Source organism: Orcinus orca, chromosome 3, assembly GCF_937001465.1.
Source record: "Orcinus orca chromosome 3, mOrcOrc1.1, whole genome shotgun sequence".
Taxonomy (NCBI): Eukaryota; Metazoa; Chordata; class Mammalia; order Artiodactyla; family Delphinidae; genus Orcinus; species Orcinus orca.
In genome coordinates, this window is record NC_064561.1 from 38,259,670 (window position 1) to 38,282,867 (window position 23,198).

Consider the following 23,198-nt stretch of genomic DNA (forward strand, 5'->3'; position numbering starts at 1 on the left):
TATGAATGGACTAAGACATCATCCAACCTTCCAATCATTCATGAAAACCTCTATCCATTCAGCACCAAATATCATGTGGCTATCCATTCCACAAATACCAAGGGCCTCTTCTATGCTGATCCTATGCCAGGAGGAGACAGAAGGCAGGAGAGACTAGGATACAACAGCACATGTAAAAGCTGGGGTCCCAGTATATATGGAACCCTCCGAGGGCAGAATCTCATTTTTGTATTTGCAGTACATAAAATATGATTTGACTCCTGTCTTCCTTTCCAACCTTATCTCCGCTACTTATCTTCTTGCTTGTGCCTCCTCAACCACATTGGTCTCTTCCTGTTTCTGGAGTAAGCCAAGCCCTCTTTTGCCACAGGACTTTAGCAATTGCTGCTCCTTTTAACCCAAGTGTTCATTCAACAATGTCAATAGCTGGCTCCTTCTTTTTTTTTTTTTTAAATTATTTATTTATTTATGGCTGTGTTGGGTCTTCATTTCTGTGTGAGGGCTTTCTCCAGTTGTGGCAAGCGGGGGCCACTCTTCATCGCGGTGCGCGGGCCTCTCACTGTTGCAGCCTCTCCTGTTGCGGAGCACAAGCTCCAGACCCGCAGGCTCAGTAGTTGTGGCTCATGGGCCCAGTTGCTCCGTGGCATGTGGGATCCTCCCGGACCAGGGCCCGAACCCGTGTCCCCTGCATTGGCAGGCAGATTCTCAACCACTGTGCCACCAGGGAAGCCCAGCTGGCTCCTTCTTATCCTTTGCATTTTAGTTAAAATAGCTTGTCTTCAGAGAGGTCTTTTCTGACCACCTTATCTGAATGAGACACTCTCTGCCCCTCCCCCAGCTATTCCCTATCACCTCACCCTGTTGATTTCTTTTATGGCATTGCTCATAATCTGTGAATCATGTTATTTATTCACTGCTTATTTTCTAGCTCCCTAACTAGAAAAATAACTCCAAGGAGGCTTTCATGTTCTTTCTGCATGGCTTCTAACTGCCTAGCCCAGTAACTGACATATAGTAGGCCTTGAATATTTATCTGTGGAATAAATCGATGAAAGATCTTCCCAGTATTAGAAAGCTTGAAGAATAGTAGAGAACAGACCTTGAAAGATAAAGTAGGAACAGAGAGGGCCTTGAATGACAAGCAGAAGAGGATACACTTGATGTGAACATAGGGAGCCAGTAGAGGATCTTGAGTTGCAGGCTGAAAATGGTGATTTAGAAGGGTGACTTGATATGCCACCATCTGCTATAAATCCTTAATTTAAATGATTTACTGCAGCGTCTTGCAATGAATTACTGCAAGAGGTAATCAGGTCGTAGGACCTGAACTGTATTTTTCTCCATGTGGGATACTATACAATGTGGGAACTCAGTATGGGTCTACACGTTTCATAGGACTATGTGTTATGTTTAATTAATTATGTTGAAATATAGAAAATTGATCATGGCAAAAACTCTGTAAGGTGGGATCCATGGCTGTTTTCTGCAGGCATCTAGCCTGCAGGGGATAAATTATTTGTTCAGTGAATGAGTGAAACAATCATGTACTTGGAAAGACCTGGGTTCTATAGGATCTGCTGCTAGCTATCTGTGTGACTGACAAGAAGACCTTTAACCTGGCTAAGGATCAGTTTCCTCACTTGTAAAAGAGGGAGAAGACTTAACTCACAGGATTTTAAATGAGAGCTTATGGGAAAATCTCTGGTACAGAGTGGACACTCAGTAAATTTATTTCCTTCTGTTACTTTGCAGATGCTGATCCTGCCCTGACTGGGATTTCCTACGTGCCTTTCCCAAGAGCCTCAGGGCTTGAAATAGAGCATATGGTAATAGTTACTTTTTCCCATTTTCAGTCCTTTCAATGTAAAACTGGAATTTCTTTTCTTTTTGCTATTTTAGTTTTTTAATTGAAGTATAGTTGATTTATAATGTGTTAGTTATAGGTGTATAGCAAAGTGATTCAGATATATATATATATATATATATATATTCTTTTTCAGATTCTTTTCCATTATAGGTTATTACAAGATATTGAGTATAGTTCCCTGTGCTATACAATAGGTCCTTGCTGTTTATCTATTTTATATATACTAGTGTGTATCTGTTAATCCCAATCTCCTAATTTATCTCCCCCCCCAAAAAAAACAAAAACAAAACTGGAATTCTGACTATGCAACTTACTAGCTGAGTGACCTTCAGCACCCTTTATGTGCCTCAATTTCTTTATTTATAAGATGGGTATCATAGTACCTGCCTTATAGTAGTATTGTAAGGATTAAATGAGGTGTTATACTAAATGTTTGTACTAGTGCTTGGCACATAGGGGGTGCCCAATAAATGTTGGCTGTAATTAGTCTTTAGAATTTCATTTTTTACGCCCCCTCATGTTGGCAACTTTTCTCTCCTCGCTCCTGCACGCATTCTCAGTGCTTACAATCTCTTCTGGAGAAAAGGCTCACTCTGAGTCTTTTGAAAGAAACAGGTTCAGCAGATTCTTCCAGACAAAACAAATCAAGAAACTTAAAGTGGGAATAGAGAAGTAGAGGCATTAGGACGATGCAGAGGCTTTTTGCACCTGTGGCATACGAGCGGCAAGGAAAGATAAAGGCTGAAGCAAGTAACCAGGTGCGACCACTTTCCAGTGAATTTGGGTTGAAAATTGGTGTTCACTTGGAAGTTCAGCAGTGCCTCTGTACTGCTCTCTGGAACATTCATCAGCTTAATCCAGTGTGCATGGTATCCTTCCTGTTTTCATTAGCATTTTCCTACTTTGAAATAAGTAGGTACATTGTTCCTAGAAAGTGGAGAGAACTCAAGGAAACACCCCTTGTGTGGGAGCTGAAGTGGCTGCCATGAGGTTATGGAGAACGTCTTGCACATCATTTTATCCCCAGCACCTAGCACAGTGCCTAGCATAGGAGGAGCTCAAAAACTGTTTGTAGAATTATCTTCAAACTTTAGTTGTCCTTCCCAAAGAAGCCTGTCGTGCCCACACGCGGCTACAAGCAGGTCCGCGCCCAGAAATAACATTTATTCTAAGGACCTCTGCGCAGAGATTCTTGGGAAGCGGTTCCCCTCCCTCATTACCTCGTTACTCCTCCCCTCCGTAGCCTTTGAAAGAACAGGCACGCCACGTGATTCCCTCCTTTATCCCACCTCTGAAACCCTGGCTGATAATGGGCAGGAGCATAGGCCAACCATAAGACTACATTTTCTCTTCCATCCAATAGAAAGAGGCAATAAGTATAAGGCTCAGCTTTTTGACTTCCCCCCGCCCCCTTTGAGCCCGCCCCACACTCCTCCTCTAAGATTCGACATTTGACAACTAGTCCGGCCAATGAGAAGTTCCTACTCTGTATGGGAGGGATGGACTGACTGGATGATAGACGTCCCCACCTGGCCAATGGAATATTGCAAGTGCGGGAGGGCTGTAGGACAGAACCAATGGCGCGGTGCCAATAACAAGCATTGGGGTAAGGGCGGGACAAAACTGTTCGCTGGAGGGAGGGGAAGGCCCAGGGAACCAAGCAGCGCTGCCGCCGACGCCGCTGTAGACTGAGTTGGAGGAGGGAGAAGCCAGGAAGAAAATGGCGGCCGTAGCTGCAGAGGCGGCAGCGACTGCAGCGTCCCCCGGGGAGGGGGGCGCCGGCGAGGCCGAGCCGGAGATGGAGCCCATTCCCGGCAGCGAGGCCGGCACTGACCCCCTCCCGGTCACGGCCACTGAAGCGTCTGTGCCGGACGGCGAGGCCGACGGGCAGCAGTCCTCTCCTCAGGCCGACGAGCCGCCGTTCCCGCCGCCGCCGCCGCCGCCACCGCCGCCGGGGGAGCTAGCCCGCAGCCCGGAGGCGGCGGGGCCGGAGCTGCAGCCTGAGGAGAAGCTACCCGCCCGGGTGGTGGAGCCGGCGGCAGCCGCGCCACAGGAAGGGCCTGGCCTTTCACCTTCCCCTGCATCGCCGCCCGAGGAGCCCGCGGCTCCCGAGGAGCGCCAGGAACCGCGGCTGCCCCAGCCCTCAGCCCCGGCGCTCGTGCCGCCGGCGGGTGGGGACTCCGCGGTGTCGCAACTGATCCCCGGCTCGGAGGTGCGGGTCACGCTGGACCACATCATTGAGGACGCGCTCGTCGTGTCGTTCCGCCTCGGGGAGAAGCTTTTCTCCGGGGTCCTCATGGATCTGTCCAAAAGGTACCGCTCCCGCCCCCAGCACGCCCCGGTCCGCTCGGTCCCCGGGGAGGGAGCGAGCCCGGGCGGCCCCTTCACGCCGGGCTCCCGCCTCTCCGGCGCCCAGCTGCCTGCGCCGCCCTCGGGTCCCGCGTGGCGCGTGGCGCGCGTTCCGAGTGGGGCAGGCGCGCGGGGCTGTCAGAGGGCGGTCCCTGCCCCAGGTGGGCGCCTGCGAGGCAGGTGTGCCGCCGGGTGCGGGGGGGGCCGCGGGTGCTTGACGGGCTCGCGGGTCTCACCCCCACCCCCCGGCAACCCCGGCCTCCTTCCGTGACCTGGCCCTGGCTCACCCACACTGCGGCGGGTGGGTCAGTGCAAAACGCAGAAGGATTTTCGCAGAGAACGCGGTGCTGGGTACGGGAGATTGCGCTGTTCTCAAATTAACCTTTAACTTTAATGAGGTCGGAGAAAGGGGTGTGAGCATTGGGGTTCCCAAAAGGTTAACTGCCGCTCCTTATAAAGGGAAGAACGTTTATTAAAAATGAGCTCTTCGACTGTTATTCTTACGGTTAGAACTAATTCCCCCCAGCACATTTGGCTAATTGGCTAATGATAACTTTAAGAAAAGTCTAAAGAAGAGATGGGATTTTTTATTAAACCTTTAATATCAAGATGGTGTGGTATAAAAGTGTCAAGATACTGACTTCTAAAACTGTAGATACAGTTTAAATGGTTGAGTTCACCCACAAACCTCTTGTTTTAGCACATTTTCATTTTTAAATTTAAATTGTTTATGGGCATTGCTTTAAACAGATGAAGATACTCTGTTCTAAGTCTAGAGTTAACCTTTTTATTCTCTTCTTTTGCAGATATGAAGTGCAGAGACTCCCATTCACGGCTCTCCATTCTGTTTCCTGCAACAGCACACACTCTGATGGTATCTCACCTGTTGAGAAATGGCTTATTTTAGTACGTTTTACTTGTAACTGCTTGCCCTCCCATCAAGACACAAGAATCTTCTCATTTGGGGAAGAAAGCCATTTAAAATACATAATTGAAGTATGGGAAAAGATGGGAGCCTTTACAGTTACTTCAAACATTGTTAAATCTCAAAAAAATTTTTTTAATTAGTTTTTTTTTTCTTTAAAGAATTTTGGGTTAGGACTTTTGCACTTTTTTTTTCGGAATTATAAAGCAGAATAAGACCAGTACTGATGTATTTAATAATAGCAAGAGAGAGAATGTATGTTCAGTAGTGTGTATGCTATTGAATCAAACAGAAGCGAAGGCCAGTGATTGTGTGAGAATCTGGATTTCAAATCTGCAAAAGGGAGGTGCAAAAAGGTAAGTTGTTTCTGGAAATGGAATGGACAGTGCTGTCCTCTTTTGAGGTGCTCATTGTCTTGGTGTTTTGTTTTTTAAAATTTTCTTTCATAGGGAAAGCCATTCGTTTTTTGAGTTTTGGTCTGTTTTACCTACAGTGCTTATAAACAGCAGCTTCTTTTGTTGGGGGTGCTCTTCTTATTATGAACCTTTTGCAATTTAATGTTTTGAAGTGAAAGGATCCTGTCATTAAAGTATTTTTTAAAACGCCATTAAGGGAACCATATCAACTTTTCATTCAACAAATATTTATTGAGCACATCTGTATAAGGCACCCTCCTAGCTATTCTGAATATTATATGTATGAGACACAGTTTGTGCCTTCTAGAAGTTTATATGGGAGTCACACACATTGTGGAAGTGGTGAGGAAATAAAGCAGTGGTTTTAAAATTTAGCACTTCAAGGAATTATTATTGGACCAGTGATTGACTAGTTGAGTATCTTTTTTTTCATAATTTAATATAATTTGGAAAAATAGATCTGCCAATATATTTTGTAATCTGTGCTTACGTTGATTGCATACTTTCATGCACAGTTTTGGGGTTAACCGATGATCCAGGAGATAACTCTTTACAGACTTTACCAAGACCGTGACTGTAGTCATCAGTTGCTTTAAAAATAGTTTGTATCAGGAATTCCCTGGCGGTCCAGTGGTTAGCACTCTGTACTCTCTGCCCGGACCCAGGTTCCATCCCTGGTTGGGGAACTAAGACCCCGCAAGGCGGCACAGCCAAAAAATAAATAAATAAAAAATAAAATAATAGTTTGTATCCTATTTGAATTGGCCATTGAATGAAACCATTAGGTAGAAATAACGAGGGCTTCCTCTTATATGGGAAAAGAATATGAAAAAGAATAGATATATGTATATGTATAACTAAATCGCTTTGCTGTACACCTGAAACTAACACAATATTGTATATCAACTATACTCCAATATAAAATAAAAATTAAAGCAAGAGCTTCCTACTGAGTGCCTGTTAAGTACCAGGCTTTGTACCGCATGCTTTAACCTCCATAACTCTGGTGGTATTTTTCATTTATATAGGAGGAAATTGAAGTTCCTTCAGTTTGGCTAGCTTGTAAATGGCAAAGTAAGGGCTCAGATGTAAGTTGGATCTGATTTTAAAGTCTATGCTTTTTCTAATTTCATATTAGGAAGGTAGTTGGGCTGGCAGATTTCCTGTTAAGCAGTAAGTAAAGAATTGCATATTTCTGAAATATAGTGCTTATCTTGATGTTAATAGCTATATGGGATAATACAGAGGTTGTGTATGGGTGTTGGAGCCAAAGAGATTCTTTAGTCAGCTCATAGCCATAGAAGCTGCTCTGGAGACTCCCCATTTCCTTAGCTGTCTATTGGGAATGTAGTAGGCTCTGAGGTCTTGGTTCTTGCCTCTTCAGTGAGATAATCAGGAAAGAATTAACATTTGGGAGGCTACTAGGTGCATCAATGTATGTGTGCTTTTCTCCGGTCTTCCAAGGGTCCAGTTACTGCTTTTATTAATTTTTTTATTCTGACATCATGCACGGTACAGAAATGTCTTAGGGTTGTCCAGCATGTAGAAAAAGTGTTGGATCTTAGAGTACAGGATTTCATATACATGTGGATTAATCAGGAGTTTGCTTTTGTAAGCATTTGTTGGACATTCTTCACCTTCCTGTTACTGTATTATTTTTTTGCCTTATTTTTAGAATTATTTGATGAACACATTTTGAAGAGACTCTTTTTGTGGAAAAAAGGAGCAGGACACATGTAATTTTAAGAAAACCAAAACCTAAAGAGAAGAAAATGGTACTAAATAGTAGATTGATCTGGGTGCTGACTTGTAGCACCTGCCTCTTCAATTAACACCATGACTTTGAGCAAATCTCTGTGCCTCGCTGGGCTTCAGTCTCTAGTGTGTATGAGGCTAATTCATTTTGAGTTTAGGCAGTTCACTTTAAGCACAAATAAGCAAACAAACTTAATGCCTCAGTTTATATAGATAAAGTGAATAGGGTGACCAGGTGGTCTGGTTTTCCTGTACCATCCTGGTTTGATTCTTACCTCCTTTCTTCATTCAAAGTAGCTTGCTTTGGCAAATAAATGACTTGGTCACCTTAAAAATGAGGATATTTGAATATCTGTTTAAAAACGGATTTTATGTAGAGGAGTATTTATTTGAATGCTTTTAAGTTGAGGTATGCATTGCATTCTCTAGTTTATTCTAGGCCTCTCCACTATTGTTTTATACGCAGCTCTCTTAGGTGGTTTAAATTACCTGCCTACTGAATTCATTAGCAATGTCTAATGAGAGTAGTCTAATACTAGTAGATAAAGTAGATAATCAACTAACTCACAAATTCAGTTTGGTCTTCCTATTTTGTTCCTTAACCTTATGCTTTTGAAATTTTGACATAGGTACATTTGTTTCTTCATTTAGCATTATATAATAAGCATTCCTTCAGGTTGCTAAACTATCTTATTTTAGACAGAATAATCAGTGGTTGTACCATAATATTTGTTTAATTTTCTTATTATGGTAAATTAACATCCATGTATTATATATTATGGTAAATGAATGTCCCTTGCTTCGACATTTATCAGCTGTTAGCCAAATGTGTTTCATCGTATGCCCACCTCCAATGGATTATTTTGAAGCAAATCCTAAACATATAATTTTACCATAAGTATTTCAGTAGAGATCTGTAAAACGATAAGAACTTTAAAAATTCAATTGTACTACTGTTGTCACACTGAAATTAATAGCAACAATTCCTTTACATCATCATGTGCAGTGTCTCAAAATCAACATCTAAGTTTTGTTCAAATTAGAAATCAAGTAAAGTTTATACATTGCAGTTGTTTGAGAAGTTTCCTGAGTTTTTCATCTGTAGTTCTCCTGCCATTACTTTTATTTCCTTGCAGTTGATTTGTTAATCCATAGACTTTTTTTTTTTTTTTTTGCGGTATGCGGGCCTCTCACTGCTGTGGCCTCTCCCATTGCGGTGCTCCTGACGCACAGGCTCAGCAGCCATGGCGCACAGGCCCAGCCGCTCCACGGCATGTGGGATCCTCCCGGACCGGGGCACGAACCCGTGTCCCCTGCATCGGCAGGTGGACTATCAACCACTGCACCACCAGGGAAGCCCTCCATAGACTTTTTTTGGTAGAATTTTCCACATTCTGGATTTTTTTCCGATTGCATCCCCTTGGATGCATTTCCATAACGTTTTTAAAATAGGCCTTTTCCCTCAAGAGCAAACAGAAGGGACAGCTGTAGTCCCCTAAGGGCCTTGTTTTGGGTCAGTAGAAATGGTACGATATCTCTTGCCTGCCTGCAAACTTCTAGGCCTATCCCTTAAACACACCTCCAACTTTAGTAATTCCAAACCTAGAAGAATTTAACCAGCCTTCAGCCCAGTCCTCTGAAATGGTAGTTTCTCAGTCTTCTCAGTCTATTCTTGAAGGGACATATTTAATGGGACCTGTGGTTGCTTCCTACAAGAGGGATCATTTAAACTGTTTGTTACTGTTCTCCACATCTTTAAAGTTATAAAGCTGCTTTGAAATCCTGAGAAACCTTTCTGATTCCATTTTTTTGGTACGTGATACGAATTAAGGGATCATGAAGTAAATGCTTATGCTTAAAAACCCTTGTGCATTTTAATTTTGTGGTACATGCTTATTAAAGGTTGTAGCTGGTTGTATTTCACAATTGATCTTTTACAAATACTGCCTTTTCTGTGTGTGTATGCGGGTTGCATTAAAAAGAATTGAGGTGATTTCTTTAGAAATCTTCAGATTTCACTAAGTTCTTAAGACAAGTTGTAGATTTACTTGTTTTTTTAAGGAAATATAAACCAAGACAATGATTTTTTTTCTTTACAGAGATCATGAAACGTATGGTGCAATAGCCCTACTTTTGGTGGGAAAAATATACAGCCATTCTGGTGAAGCAGTGAGTAGTGGTATGAGTAGCTTATAGTAAGTGTCCAGGTTGAGAATTTAGGCCCTCAAGTAGTATGCTTGAATGATTGTGTTGAGTTGTACCTATTTAAAACACTTTTAATATTTTTTGATGATTATTCTGCTTATACCCCAAGGTGTTGATAAAGGGTTTCCACAGTGAAATAGCATTGAGACAAGTGCTAATCACCTTCTGACCCAGGCAGCTTTAGGACACCTACTGCTGTACTAGTATATACAGTATTGAGAGTGAGCTGTTCATCACTTGTTGGACTGCAGTGATTTATTTTTTTGGAAATGATTAGTTGTTGGACATTAAAAGTCTAGTTTGAATGTAAGGACTCTGTGTAACATCACAGTATTAAATAAATTTCATGAACTAGGTAACTAGATGTGTTACACACAAATTATTCCAGGCATGTTTTATTGGAGTTGGGTATCTAATAAGGTTAATTTTCAGCCTTTTATGTGTAAATAAGACCATACTTCACAGTGTACTGTTTTAAAGCAAAGCTCCTGATGAAACTAGGTTTAATCTTCATAAGATCAGTTTTTCTGTGGGGGGCCATTAAAGAATTTGTGTATTATGTGTTCATCTTCTCTGTTACGGCTGAGTTAATTTCACATTGATTAAAAATGAAAGATGTTCTTAGTAGTTATTTGTGCCTCTGAAGTGCATCCTTATTTCTTGATATTTATTCGTCCTGTTCTACCTTAATTCCCAGATTAATTCAGGCACACCAGCAGAACAGAGCTTGCTATAGTGGCAGATCTTGCAGGAAAGTGGAGGTTAAGTTATACTCTGGGTGCATTTAATATAGAATGTTTTGGCTAAACATCTTTTGGGCAGTTGTTCTCAAAACAAATGTGCTTAAGATTTCTGAGCTCCACTCTACCAGTTTGTTTTTAACAAGGTGATTCCGATGCAGATGATTCTTAGAGCATATTTGGAGATAACTGACTTTTAGGGGATAGTTTTGCCAAAATAATGGGACCGTAAATTTGTTAAACCTGTTTTTTAAGTTGTTGGGTAATTTGATTGGAATGTAATTGTAAAGTAAGCAGTACATATGGGGATGGGCCACTTGGGTGGCAGATCCAGATACTTTTTGTAGAACTGGTAATTAGACTTGCAAATTGTTTCTTAAATCTGGCTGCCCGCTAGAAATTTAAGTAGTCCATAAGTTTTGTCTCTCTCCCTTTGTACCAAGTGGCCTTAAAACAGAATAATGTTTTTTTAGCTTTTTAAAACACATACCTTCTATAGTATTTGACTTCACTTTTCTGCCTATTCCCACCATCTAGGAAGGTTGCCAAGTTTTACTTTGTAATTAATAATAGCTACTATGTATTTCCCACTCCTGTTTTAGGCACTGTGCACTTTGTGTACATTGTTTCATTTTACTCTAGAAAATCGAATGAAGTAAATTCTATTAATACCCATTTCACAGATAAAGACAGGAAAGCTCAGAGAGATTAAATTGCCTAAAACTATAAGTGGTAGATATTAGTAGGTGTATCGAAGATGCCTTTTTGCTTATGGAATAAGATGAACAGCTGGGAGTCACAGCAGTTTGTGAGAGTTACGTTTTGTGATTTGACTAGGAAAGCACTGAGAAATTGAAGATGCTTTTCTGAATGATATACAATTCTCTAAGGTTTGATAACAACCCTGTTCTAATACATTTCTATATTTTGCCATTACCATGTAGCTTATGATTTTGGTGGGGAGTTACCCTGGTAGGTAGAAATGGCAGAGCGCTCTGTTCCTCACTCAACCAGGAATAGCTGCTTGGTTTTAAAATAAGAATTGCTCTTCAGTTCAATTTAGTGAATTCTTCAGGCATTTTTGAAAACGGGGTTTCTTCTTCATATATGGTCCTAGGTCTTAAATGTTTTGCCTTGGTTGGCCTGGCCCTGGCAACAGTGGAGTCCACTTCATCATGGGAGGAATCACAAAATGTCAGATTTGAATTTTGTTGAGCTCGAGATCAGCATTAAGTGCTGGATGATTGAATTGGAAAAGAATTTAAAGACTAACATATAGTAAGTTGTTGGACAACCGGTTTTTGGTAAAATAGAAATAGTGAAATAAATTGAATAATTTGCCTTTTAGAAAAAGTCCATCTGTTGAGAAATAACTTAGACCTCTGTGTGGTAGACTCTATTGGACATAATACAAAAGAAATATCAAAAGTACATAGAAATCATACTGGAAACATAGAGAACGTAAAACTGCTTATTGGTGTCTTAGGGCCAGGACCAAGGGAATTCTTTTCAAGTGTTTGAAAGCTGTGATGAGTATTTATGTTAATAATTAAAAAGATTCTTTTATATCAGTGTTCATTTTCTTGGGAAAATGTCAAGTATCTTTCTCTAAGTGATGTTGTACAAAAGTGAAGTCAACATCTGTCTGCTCTTAAAAGTATTTTGCCACTTTGTGGTCATTATCATTTTCTTGGATGGTTATTTTAAAAGAAGAATTTACTGTTAGGGAGTTAAATAGTATGAGTACCATACAGATGTTGTGACTATTTTTGCTTTTAAAAAGGCTGAAGCGTCAGTGTTTTCTCTATAGTTGTTTCCATCTTTATTTCCAAAATATCCAGGTAAGTTGTTTTTAGAGGATTGTTTGAAGGTACGTGAGTGGGAGCTTAAAATCTGAATTATTCAGGTTTAACTTCTTTTTTCCCTCCCTCCAAAAGCAAAGCTATATTTGTAAAAGGGGATTGCATAGACTTTTTAAAAGATTGAGTAAATTCTTATGGTTACAGAGATGTTCTTTTAAGACTTTTATGCAGCCCACCCTCAGTTAATTTTAAAAGATACTTCCTGGCATTCTTGTTCATAATTGGTGGATGTTTTGTTTGTATGTTGATAAAGTCATCCTCCCTCCCTCCTCACCCATTTGGGTACCCACAGTCCCTGCAGATTGCCCTTGTAATACTTGGGGCTTTTAATTAAAAACACCATCCATTCACTTAGTTAACAAAGTTGAGTATGTTTTAATTTTACTCTAATAATAATTACCATGTATCATGCCTGCTTACTGTGTACTAGGCTGTATGGTAAGCAATTATGTATATTAATTAATCTTGAAGTTAATCTTGACAATTCTGTCAAGTTACTTAACTGCAATTCCAATATCCAAAAAGCTCTGAAAACTGAACTTCCTGTTAATTTTTTGGTGGCAGACCCTAACCTGACTGAAATTATGTGAGCATATTGTATGTATTTATCCCATTTAGCGTGAATGTTCTTTCATTTCATTTTACTGCTGAAATAGTAATATGCTTGATGATAGGGTGCTTATTATCTTTTGAAAACTGGGAAAATTCTGAATTCTGAAGCCTGTTCACCTCCATGGGGTTCAGAAAAGAGTATGTGTACCTGTCAGCTCCTCCACTTCCTTAGTGGGGCGTGGAGGTGGAGGGAAGGGCGTTAAGTAACTTGACGTGAGGGAAGCAGTAATAGTAGTAGTAGTGGTTAAGAACCTGACTGGGCCGACTGCCTGGGTTCATGTCCTGGCTCTACTGCTCACTAGCTGTGTGATCTTGGGAAGGCCACTACATTCTGTGCTTTAGTTTCATCAGCTATAAATTGTGATGATTAAATCAACTGATGCAAATAAGTACGTATTTAGAATAGTGCCTGGCACATAGTAAATGCTATATAGTTGTTAGCTAATAATACTTCTATGAAGTAGCTACTAAGTGGCAGCACTAAGATGACAGCAGCTATTATAGTCACTTAAATGGGTTTGCTTGAATAGCCACTCAACCTAAATGTATTGTGGCCTACAGTATAATCTGCATCTTCAAAATACCTTGAAGAAGTCTGTGGAAGCTTCAGGTAATACTGGTGAAGTATGACTTTCCCCTTTTAATAAGGAAGGATGACATATTTTACGAGAGAATGAGATAACTAGGAGTTTTGTGATGGATGGTAGGGGATGTGTCTCAATCTTTTCTTCCCAATACCCCTTGGGGCAGGTGGCTTATGAGGAAATTATGGGCTTTGTCATGAAGAGAAAGTTATAGTCTCATTAGGGAAATTTAGTCCTTACAGTCTCTCTGCTTCTTACATGCTTCTAAATCATAATTGAGGGACTTCCCTGGTGGTCCAGTGGTTAAGAATCCGACTTCCAATGGAGGGGACTAGGGTTCGATACCTGGTCGGGGAACTAAGATCCCACATTGCCGCAGGGCAACTAAGCCCTCGCATGAACTTAAGCCTGCGAACGAACTAAGCACGAACTAAGCCCCGCACGCTCTAGAGCCTGCCGGTCACCAACTACTGAGCCTGTGTGCTCTGGAGCCTGCACGCCACAATTAGAGAGAAGCCCTCGTGCCACAACGAAAGATCCCACGAGCCACCTAATACTCGATGCATCCAAATAAATAAAAATTAAAAAAACCATAATTGAGAAGGGCTCACATTTGAGAATGACATACTTCAAAGTTAGGGAAAGGAAGATGTTTTTGTGTTCTTTGTACTTATTAAATGGTGGAAACAGACTAGTACAGCTAAACTTTTTAACAAAGTGATGTACACTTTTGGTCCCATCACTATATTTAATCAGAAGCCTTCACTGGTCTTGTCTTTTTAAGAGACTAGTATTTTTTTTAAACATCTTTATTGGAGTATAATTGCTTTACAATGGTGTGTTAGTTTCTGCTTTATAACTAAGTGAATCAGCTATACATATATCCCCATATCCCCTCCCTCTTGCGTCTCCTTCTCTCCCGCCCTCCCTATCCTCACAAACCACAGAGCTGATCTCCCTGTGCTATGCGACTGCTTCCCACTAGCTATCTATTTTACATTTGGTAGTGTATATATGTCCATGCCACTCTCTCACTTAGTCCCAGCTTACCCTTCCCCCTCCCTGTATCCTCAAGTCCATTCTCTAAGTCTGCCTCTTTACTCCTGTCCTGCCCCTAGGTTCCTCAGAACCATTATTTATTTATTTTTGAGACTAGTATTCTTCATCCATCACACTCTTACCTAACCCTCCCTTAATACACTCACCAACATGCCCTCTTTTTCCACCAGATGGTTATGTGTATTTTATTGCTTGTTTAAGTCTCTGAATCCTTACCTGTCTCCTATGGAGGGGGGCTGTTTGCTGACTGGTAATTCCTACGCTGCATCTTTTCACCTGTTGGCTTTTCTGCACCTCAGTGTTTCACTTTTTTAAACTAACTTAAGTTGGTTACCAACATTCAGAAATGGGCAACCACTCTGCCTCTACTGTTTTGCTTAATGTGCTTGGACCCTTCCAGGTGTAGTCAGTTTCCTGCAAAGCTCATTGCCTAATCACTAATCCTCAGTGCTTTCTTTCCCTCTAGTCTATAGCCTCTTTTGGCAGTGACTGGTGGTCTCACCTACTGCAGTTAGGTCCTAGGGTTGGGACCTAGTTTTATACTATGTGACTAATTAGCATACTTGTATTTGAATAGATTTTGCGCTTAGTGGTACTTCAGGTGAGTTTGCTGGCATTTATGCTTAAGTAGAACAAATCTTTTTTATATACTTTCTTTGCTTGAAAGTTTTTTTTTTTTCTTGGCCATGCCACAGCATGTGGGATCTTAGTTCCCCAACCAGGGATCAAACCCGTGCTCCCTGCAATAGATGCCCGGAGTCTTAACCACTGGACCGCCAGAGAAGTCCCTCCTTGAAAGTTTTGATGGAACTGAGGTGTAACTAAATTTAAGGTTATACTTTTAAAAATAATTTTTAAACTTTATTTTGAAATAATTTCAAAGCAGAGAACTCAAACTCTTTATCTAGATGCACTGATTTTACTTGAGTATTTATTTCCCAGGATGAAAGATATTCTCGTACATAACCACAATATAGTTTTCAAATTCAGGAAACATTGATAAGAGAACTTTTATCTGTTTTGTAGCCCATATTTCATTACTCTGTCAATTTTCTCAGAAATGTCCTTTAAAACTTTTTTCGTCCAGTAAAAGATCATGTATTATGGCATTTAGTTGCAATATAATATAGAATATATGTAATGGGGACTCTTTCTCAATTTAGGGTTGTCTGATACTTGCTTAGGAGAGGCTCAGGTTATACACACAATGTTGTGTGCTCAGGGCACCATATCTGTGGGCATGTGATCTTCATGTGCCCTCATTGGTGAATGTTCACTTGAGTCCTTCCTCACGTCAGGGTGTTGTCCTGTTATTCCAGTGTAATTACTATTTCCCCTGGACTAATAATTCCTTTACTATCATGGAAATACACTGCTTCTCGTCAAACTTGCCCCTCTTCATTAGGTAGATAGACAATTAAAAACATTTTTAATTGTGGTAAAAAATATAAAATATACCATTTTAATCTTTTTTTTTTTTTTTTTTTTGCGCGGTACGCGGGCCTCTCACTGTTGTGGCCTCTCCCATCACGGAGCACAGGCTCTGGATGCACAGGCTCAGCGGCCATGGCTCACGGGCCTAGCCGCTCCGTGGCATGTGGGGTGGCATGTGGGATCTTCCCAGACCGGGGCACGAGCCCGTGTCCCCTGCATCAGCAGGCGGACTCTCAACCACTGCGCCACCAGGGAAGCCCATTTTAATCATTTTTAAGTGTATATGGTTCAGCAGTGTTAAGTACATTTGCATTGTTGTGAAGCAGATCTCCAGAACTTTTTATCTTGCAGAGCTAAAACTCTATACCCCTTAAACAACTCCTGATTTTTCTCTCCCCCAAGTCCCCGGCAACCATTCTACTTTTTCTTTCTATAAATTTGACTACTTCAGATATCTTATATAAGTGGAATCATACACTATCTTTTTGTGATGGACTTATTTCACTTAGCATAATATTTTCAAGGTTCATACATGTTGTAGCATGTGACAGGATTTCTTTTTGAAGGCTGAATAGTGTTGCATTGTATGTATGTACCACATTTTGTTTATCCATTTGTCTTTTAAGAGGCATTTGGGCTGTTTCTACGTTTTGGCTATGGTGAATGCTACTGTGTACATGGGTGTGCAGATATCTCTTTGAGATCCTTTTTTCTCAATTATTTTGGCTATATACCCAGAAGTGGATGTGCTGGCTTGTATTTTTAATTTTTTGAGGCGTAGATATACATTTTATTTTGTAAAATTTTCTATTGTGAACTAATTTCATTTGTCCTGAGATTAAACTCTGCCATAATAACCAATCTTGCAGAGATGCAATGTGAAACAGGATAAGCTTGCTTCACAGTTTTCCCTCCTTTATGATTGAACCTGTTGCTAATTTAAGGAGGGAGGTAGTTTCTGAAAACATCTGCTTGAAATGAAATACATCTAGATTTTTTTTAAATGAGTTAGTTGCATGTAATTTTTTCCTACTGTAGCTTCTTTAAGAGAAAAGAATTAAAGAGAGGGAAAGCTTTCTTTTTGTCTTTCCTTGATATATTTATTGGAGGGAGGTTTGGTCCAGAAAGAACACTGGGGCCTGTCTCAACTAACACGCCTGAACTTTTTTTCTGAGCATTTGTTTCCCATTTACATTAGCTGAAGATTCTTTTTTCTTTTTTTTTTTGCGGTACGCGGGCCTCTCACTGTTGCGGCCTCTCCCGTTGCGGAGCACAGGCTCTGGACACGCAGGCTCAGCGGCCATGGCTCATGGGCCCAGCCGCTCCGCGGCATGTGGGATCTTCCCGGACCGGGGCACGAACCTGTGTCCCCTGCATCGGCAGGCGGACTCTCAACCACTGTGCCACCAGGGAAGCCCGCTGAAGATTCTTTTTCACAGTGATTTTCTCTTGCTTTGACACAAAAATAACTAGGAAGCCCCAGTATTCTCCCTCCTCAGAATTTTGACACTCACTACTCCTAAATTATTAAGATGATAGCTAGTTTTAAAACTTTTTATAGATTCACAGGAATTTGCAAAAATAGTGCCGAGAGGTCTCTTATATATTTTACCTAGTTTTCCCAAAAAGCTATTTTAAATTAAGCCATAATACCTGAGTAATTTCCCTTTAGAATTTTGGGTACAAAAAGTTGTAAATGGGTAAGGGTTAGAATGAGTCACTAATACATTAATAAATACACTCATGCTGCACAAAGAAGGGGAGGGGAAGGAGCAGAGATAGTTTGAGTCTTACTACTCAACTCATGGAGTATTTGTAAAAAGTTCTTTTAGGAAAAGCTCAAGCAAGGGACACTAGTCAGCTTTGCACATCTCCACTGATCATTAAATTCTTCCTCTGCTGAGGTCACTCTTTGGTGAGCATTCATATGGGACATAAATATCTTCACCTTAGAAAAAGCTAAAGCAGACATGCTTGCTAAAAATTTAGATCCTGGGTTCCACCCTAGGAGAGTCTTACCATTCAGTCTTGGGGCAGGGCTTAAGAATCTCCATTTTCAAACATCACCGAGTGTTGTTGTGTTGCAGATTTCCCCGACTATATTTGAGAAATTAGATTTTAGGGGTTTTAGGAGACCATAATTTTGTTGCTACTTTATATTCTTATTAAGGTAATAGTTTCATAAGTCAGTGGCTTTCAAACTTTTGAGCATAGTTACAGATATATTTTATCTGTAGACTCCTGTATATACATAGATACATGAAACAGATTCATTGCAGTTACATATACTTACACTGTTTTTTAATTTAAATCATAGCTGTGACCCATGAAATTGGATTTCGCAACCAACCTCTCCACAGTCAGTTTGAAAACATGGCCATGGTATTAAATGTTTTCCATGGAAGGGAAACAGAATGATTACTAAGATGGAGTGGGACACTGATTTCCCTTTTCCTCTTACAATAATTTATCCTTCTGGTCTTTGAGGAAGTTTTATTATTAGTTAAAAATATTTTTCTACCTAGAGTCTGTCATACAGAGTGAAGTAAGTCAGAAAAACGAATACCGTATGCTAACACATATACATGGAATCTTAAAAAAAAAAAAAGGGTACTGATGAACCTAGTGGCAGGGCAGGAATAAAGACGTAGACACAGAGAATGGACTTGAGGACATGGTGGGGAGGGGGAAGCTGGGGCGAAGTGATAGTAGCATCGACATATATACACTACCAAATGTAAAATAGATAGCTAGTGGGAAGCAGCCACATAGCACAGGGAGATCACAGCTCGGTGCTTTGTGACCACCTTAGAGGGGTGGGATAGGGAGAGTGGGAGGGAGATGCAAGAGGGAGGGGATATGGGGATATATGTATATGTATAGCTGATTCACTTTGGTATACAGCAGAAACTAACACAACATTGTAAAGCAATTATATTCCAATAAAGATGTTAAAAATGAATTAAAAAAAATTTTTTTTCTGCTTTTGCCAATCCACTACCCACAATTACCAGTCTTTTTATTTTCCCTTTTTCTTTTGGTGCCTGCAGTTTGCATTCATCATTACACAGTTAAGTGCCTCCCTATGTTATTAAAAACATTTAATCCTTGTATTTTATATTCTTAAGAAGGAAAGGCAAGGAAGAAGAAAAACCCAGAAGTGATATTAATGTTCTTATTAAACTCCATGAAGGTAGACGTATCAGATTTCACAGCTTATTTGATATAAACAGCTTTAAAGTAATTGGCTGGATCATCCTCACATTGAGATAATGAATTAGAGTTATAGAAAGGATCCCAAGCTCTGGTAAATTATTAGTTGAAAGTAAGATCATATTACTTAAATGAAGTAAATTAAATAAAGTTTAGCCAAGAAAAATGGCTAACATTTGTTGACCTATTAATCCTCCCCTGAATTCTCTAAGGTAGGAAATAGTGTTACTCCCTTTTACATATGCAAAAACTGAATTTAGAGAGGTTTAGTACTGCTTCAGGATACAAAGTTGGTAAAAAAACCTTTAAGATGCTCGAGGTTTAGTTATTCCTAATAAGAGGAGGAAATTTATTATCTCAGTTATGGAAACAAGTGAAAGTGTAATGGGACAAAATGATGGCTTCTTATACAAGTTAGAAAATTTTATTGTTAATACAAATAGTGGTCTCATCTCATAAGTTATATTGTTTTATGTAGCTCTAGATGAAAACACAAGAATAACCTTTGTCTTCCTGTCACCTTGAAAAAGTGGTTGTTGAGCACCTCCATATAAGCTAAGGCCAGATGCTCAAAGTGCCTTGCAGTTAAGTAGTCAGGAAGCAAACACTTGGGTACGAAATACGATGCTAGAATAGAAAGCTATTTATTTATTTATTTATTTTTAATTGAAGTATAGTTGAATTGAAAGCTACTTTTTGCAAAGTTTGGTATAGTGAGGAATGTGTCCTTCCTTTGTGGATTAGCCCAGACCCAAACTTGTCCCACTCCAGGTAAAAAGGCTTTCCTCTTCCTTTGTGGTTTGTATTTGCTAAAAGTTGTTGGTTTGTGGTAGCCGAGCTAACAAGACTTAAAGAAAAAAACCATTTAGGTGTTGGAACCAGATATCCTGGTGTTGGCTCTTCCTATATCCCTAACCAAGTTTAGGTGTATCTGCAGCCCTAAGAACTTAATCTCAAGATTTCTTTCCAACAAAGAATTCTGTACCTTTTTGGGGACGTAAAGACATTTTAGAGACTCTGAGAACCAAGACTCATTGTCCAGAAAAAGAGAACTTTACAAAACATTTGCATCTAATAATGTCAGGGGTTCTACCCGACTACTTGAAGCCAGTCCTTAGGTTCTAAGCACCTCTGCTTTAGAGGATTGGTGTTAGAATTGTATTGTGTTCAGTACTGTTTGACTCAGTGAGTGCCTAAAATTAGCATGTTAGCATGTACATGATGAAATCATTTGGTAGTCTGATTTTATTTTTATATGCAGGAATCTGAGTATAGCAAGTTTAGATTTAAGGGTTCTTGATGTTTAGCCCAGGCAGATTAAACGACAGTTATTTCTAAGTCTACAGGAGAAACAAGGTTATTTGACCCCTGTTTTATTAGAAACTGATAATTGTAGAGATTTGTGTTCTATACCAGTGCTTTGCAAACTGGGTCTGGACCTGTAAGGGAGTTTTGAAATCCATTTAATGCATCTGACTAGCATCAAAACAAATGAAAATAGACCAGAGTAGAAAAAAAATATAATTATGTATCACATAATATAAGGTCAAGTATTTAATGAAACTTTTGCTTAAGTGTGTGTATTTATGTGCATGCATGTATACATGCATAAACATTTTATTGGATTGCAATGTGAAAATATTTCTTAATGTATGATGTGATTTTAAAAAGCTAGAAAGCTATAGCCTTATAACTGTCTGCTTTTGAGGTTATTTGAGTATCTGAATTTCTAGTATTTTTGTGGTTTTTTTCTTGGGGGGGTGGCTGGGTTGGATGAAGGCCTTAAGAGTTAGGGTAGAACAGTAGAGAAGCAAATGCCTTTGAATCTTTACAGTGTTTAAACAATAAAGTTGAGTTGGAATTTTACTGATTCAATATTTTGGGGTAGTTACGGCTATATTTGTTTTGTGAAGCTTTTGAAAGCCATTATAACCAGAGGAAGATACGTATGTTACAAATTTATAGTTGCATTTACTAGACATGTTGTCTATAGTTGAGCGAACATTATATCAAATGATATTAACTATTAAGCTATCTGATAGAACATCCTTACTGATTCAAGACTGGAAAGATCTATTTTAAATAACATCAGCTATTATGGCATTGCTTAGAGCAACTATTGAGTATTTCTTTTTGAGTGTAGACCTAAAATGTAAGCCCCCCAAAAATGGAGGGCTTTAGCACTCGGGGAGGTTGTCTTTAGGTTTTTGGTTTTGTTTTTTAAAGTGAAATAGTTTTCAGGAAAGGTCATATAAATAAACATTAGGTGGTGTTTCAAGAAACTGAATTATAGATACTAACTTAATGGCTTCTTTTCTCCTTTCATTTCTTTCAAAGGTTTGGGCCCCATGGGATCCCTGTGACAGTATTTCCCAAAAGGGAATATAAGGATAAACCTGAAGCCATGCAGCTCCAAAATAATACATTCCAAGGGACAGATGTCAAGCGTGACGTGAATGGTGCTGTTCCCGAAGACCCTCCTCCTGTCCCGCCTCCTGAGCTGAGCTTGGCCGAAAGCCTGTGGACTTGCAAACCACCACCTCTCTTCCATGAAGGAGCACCTTATCCTCCCCCTTTGTTTATCAGGGACACATATAACCAATCAATACCTCAGCCACCTCCTCGGAAAATTAAGCGACCCAAACGAAAAATGTACAGGGAAGAACCTACTTCAATAATGAATGCTATTAAACTACGACCCAGACAAGTCTTGTGTGACAAGTGTAAAAACAGTGTCGTTGCTGGAAAAAAAGAAATTAGAAAAGGTAGTAGTGCAAGTGACTCTTCTAAATATGAAGATAAAAAACGGAGAAATGAAAGTGTAACTACTGTGAACAAAAAACTGAAAACTGACCATAAGGTGGATGGGAAAAACCAAAATGAAAGCCAGAAAAGAAATGCTGTGGTTAAGGTTTCAAATATTGCTCACAGCAGAGGCAGAGTAGTCAAAGTTTCTGCTCAGGCAAATACATCAAAAGCTCAGTTAAGTACTAAAAAAGTGCTCCAGAATAAGAACATGGATCATGCAAAAGCTCGGGAAGTGCTGAAAATTGCCAAAGAAAAGGCACAGAAGAAGCAAAATGAAACCTCTACTTCCAAAAATGCACATTCAAAAGTCCATTTCACACGTCGATACCAGAATCCTAGCTCAGGTTCCCTTCCACCCCGGGTTCGTTTAAAACCACAGAGGTACAGGAATGAAGAAAATGACTCTTCTCTGAAGACAGGACTGGAGAAAATGCGGAGCGGCAAGATGGCACCAAAGCCCCAGTCCCGCTGCACCTCTACCCGCTCAGCAGGTGAGGCCCCTTCAGAAAATCAGAGTCCCTCCAAAGGCCCTGAAGAGGCCAGCAGTGAGGTTCAGGACACAACTGAAGTGCTTGTGCCTGGTGAGCAGGATGAACCACAGACACTGGGCAAAAAGGGCAGCAAAAGCAATGTCTCTGTTTACATGACCCTAAATCAAAAGAAGTCTGACTCTTCCAGTGCTTCAGTGTGTAGCATTGATAGCACAGATGATTTGAAATCCTCCAACTCTGAGTGTAGTTCTTCTGAAAGCTTTGATTTTCCTCCAGGCTGTATGCATGCACCTTCCACATCCTCTACTTCCTCCTCTTCAAAGGAAGAGAAAAAGCTCAGTAATTCCTTGAAAATGAAAGTCTTTTCCAAAAACGTCTCTAAGTGCGTCACACCAGACGGCAGGACCATATGTGTAGGGGACATTGTTTGGGCCAAGATATATGGCTTCCCCTGGTGGCCAGCCCGTATTCTTACTATAACTGTGAGCCGGAAAGATAACGGCCTTTTAGTCCGACAGGAGGCCCGTATTTCATGGTTCGGGTCTCCAACAACATCTTTCCTGGCTCTTTCGCAACTCTCCCCCTTTTTAGAAAACTTCCAGTCACGCTTTAATAAGAAGAGAAAGGGCCTGTATCGCAAGGCTATCACAGAGGCAGCTAAGGCTGCCCAACAGCTGACCCCTGAAGTGCGGGCTCTGTTGACACAGTTTGAAACGTGAACATGGACAGTAAGGTAGGCAAGAACCTTTGGAAGGTGCCACAGATTTTCTAGTCTAGTTAGGGGTAACTACGAGATAGCTTGGCCAAATTGGGGAGAGAACTTGCACTCAGTTGGCTGCTTTTTTATACTTAACCTTACAGCCATTTTTAGACTGAGA

General features: G+C 40.4%; 1 protein-coding gene across 14 annotated transcripts in view; it reads left to right on the plus strand.

Moving 5' to 3' along the window:
• Nucleotides 1–3,477: 3,477 nt before the first annotated feature.
• Nucleotides 3,478–23,198, plus strand: part of PWWP2A (PWWP domain containing 2A) — a 33,112-nt gene continuing 13,391 nt past the window's right edge. For 4 of the 14 annotated variants that reach the window (XR_004479745.2, XR_007476736.1, XR_004479747.2 and 1 more), the window contains exons 1-2: nt 3,480–4,180; nt 21,359–22,320. Coding sequence is in view for 9 of the 14 variants with exons in the window: in XM_033415667.2 (XP_033271558.1) it covers nt 3,588–4,180; nt 21,359–22,320 (1,555 nt within the window). In the remaining 5 variants the exon portion in view is untranslated. Of the gene's footprint in view, nt 4,181–5,314; nt 5,498–9,463; nt 9,492–21,358; nt 23,054–23,198 lie in introns of those variants that run through there. The other 10 variants (XM_004285248.3, XM_033415665.2, XM_033415666.2 and 7 more) reach the window with 6 other exon arrangements.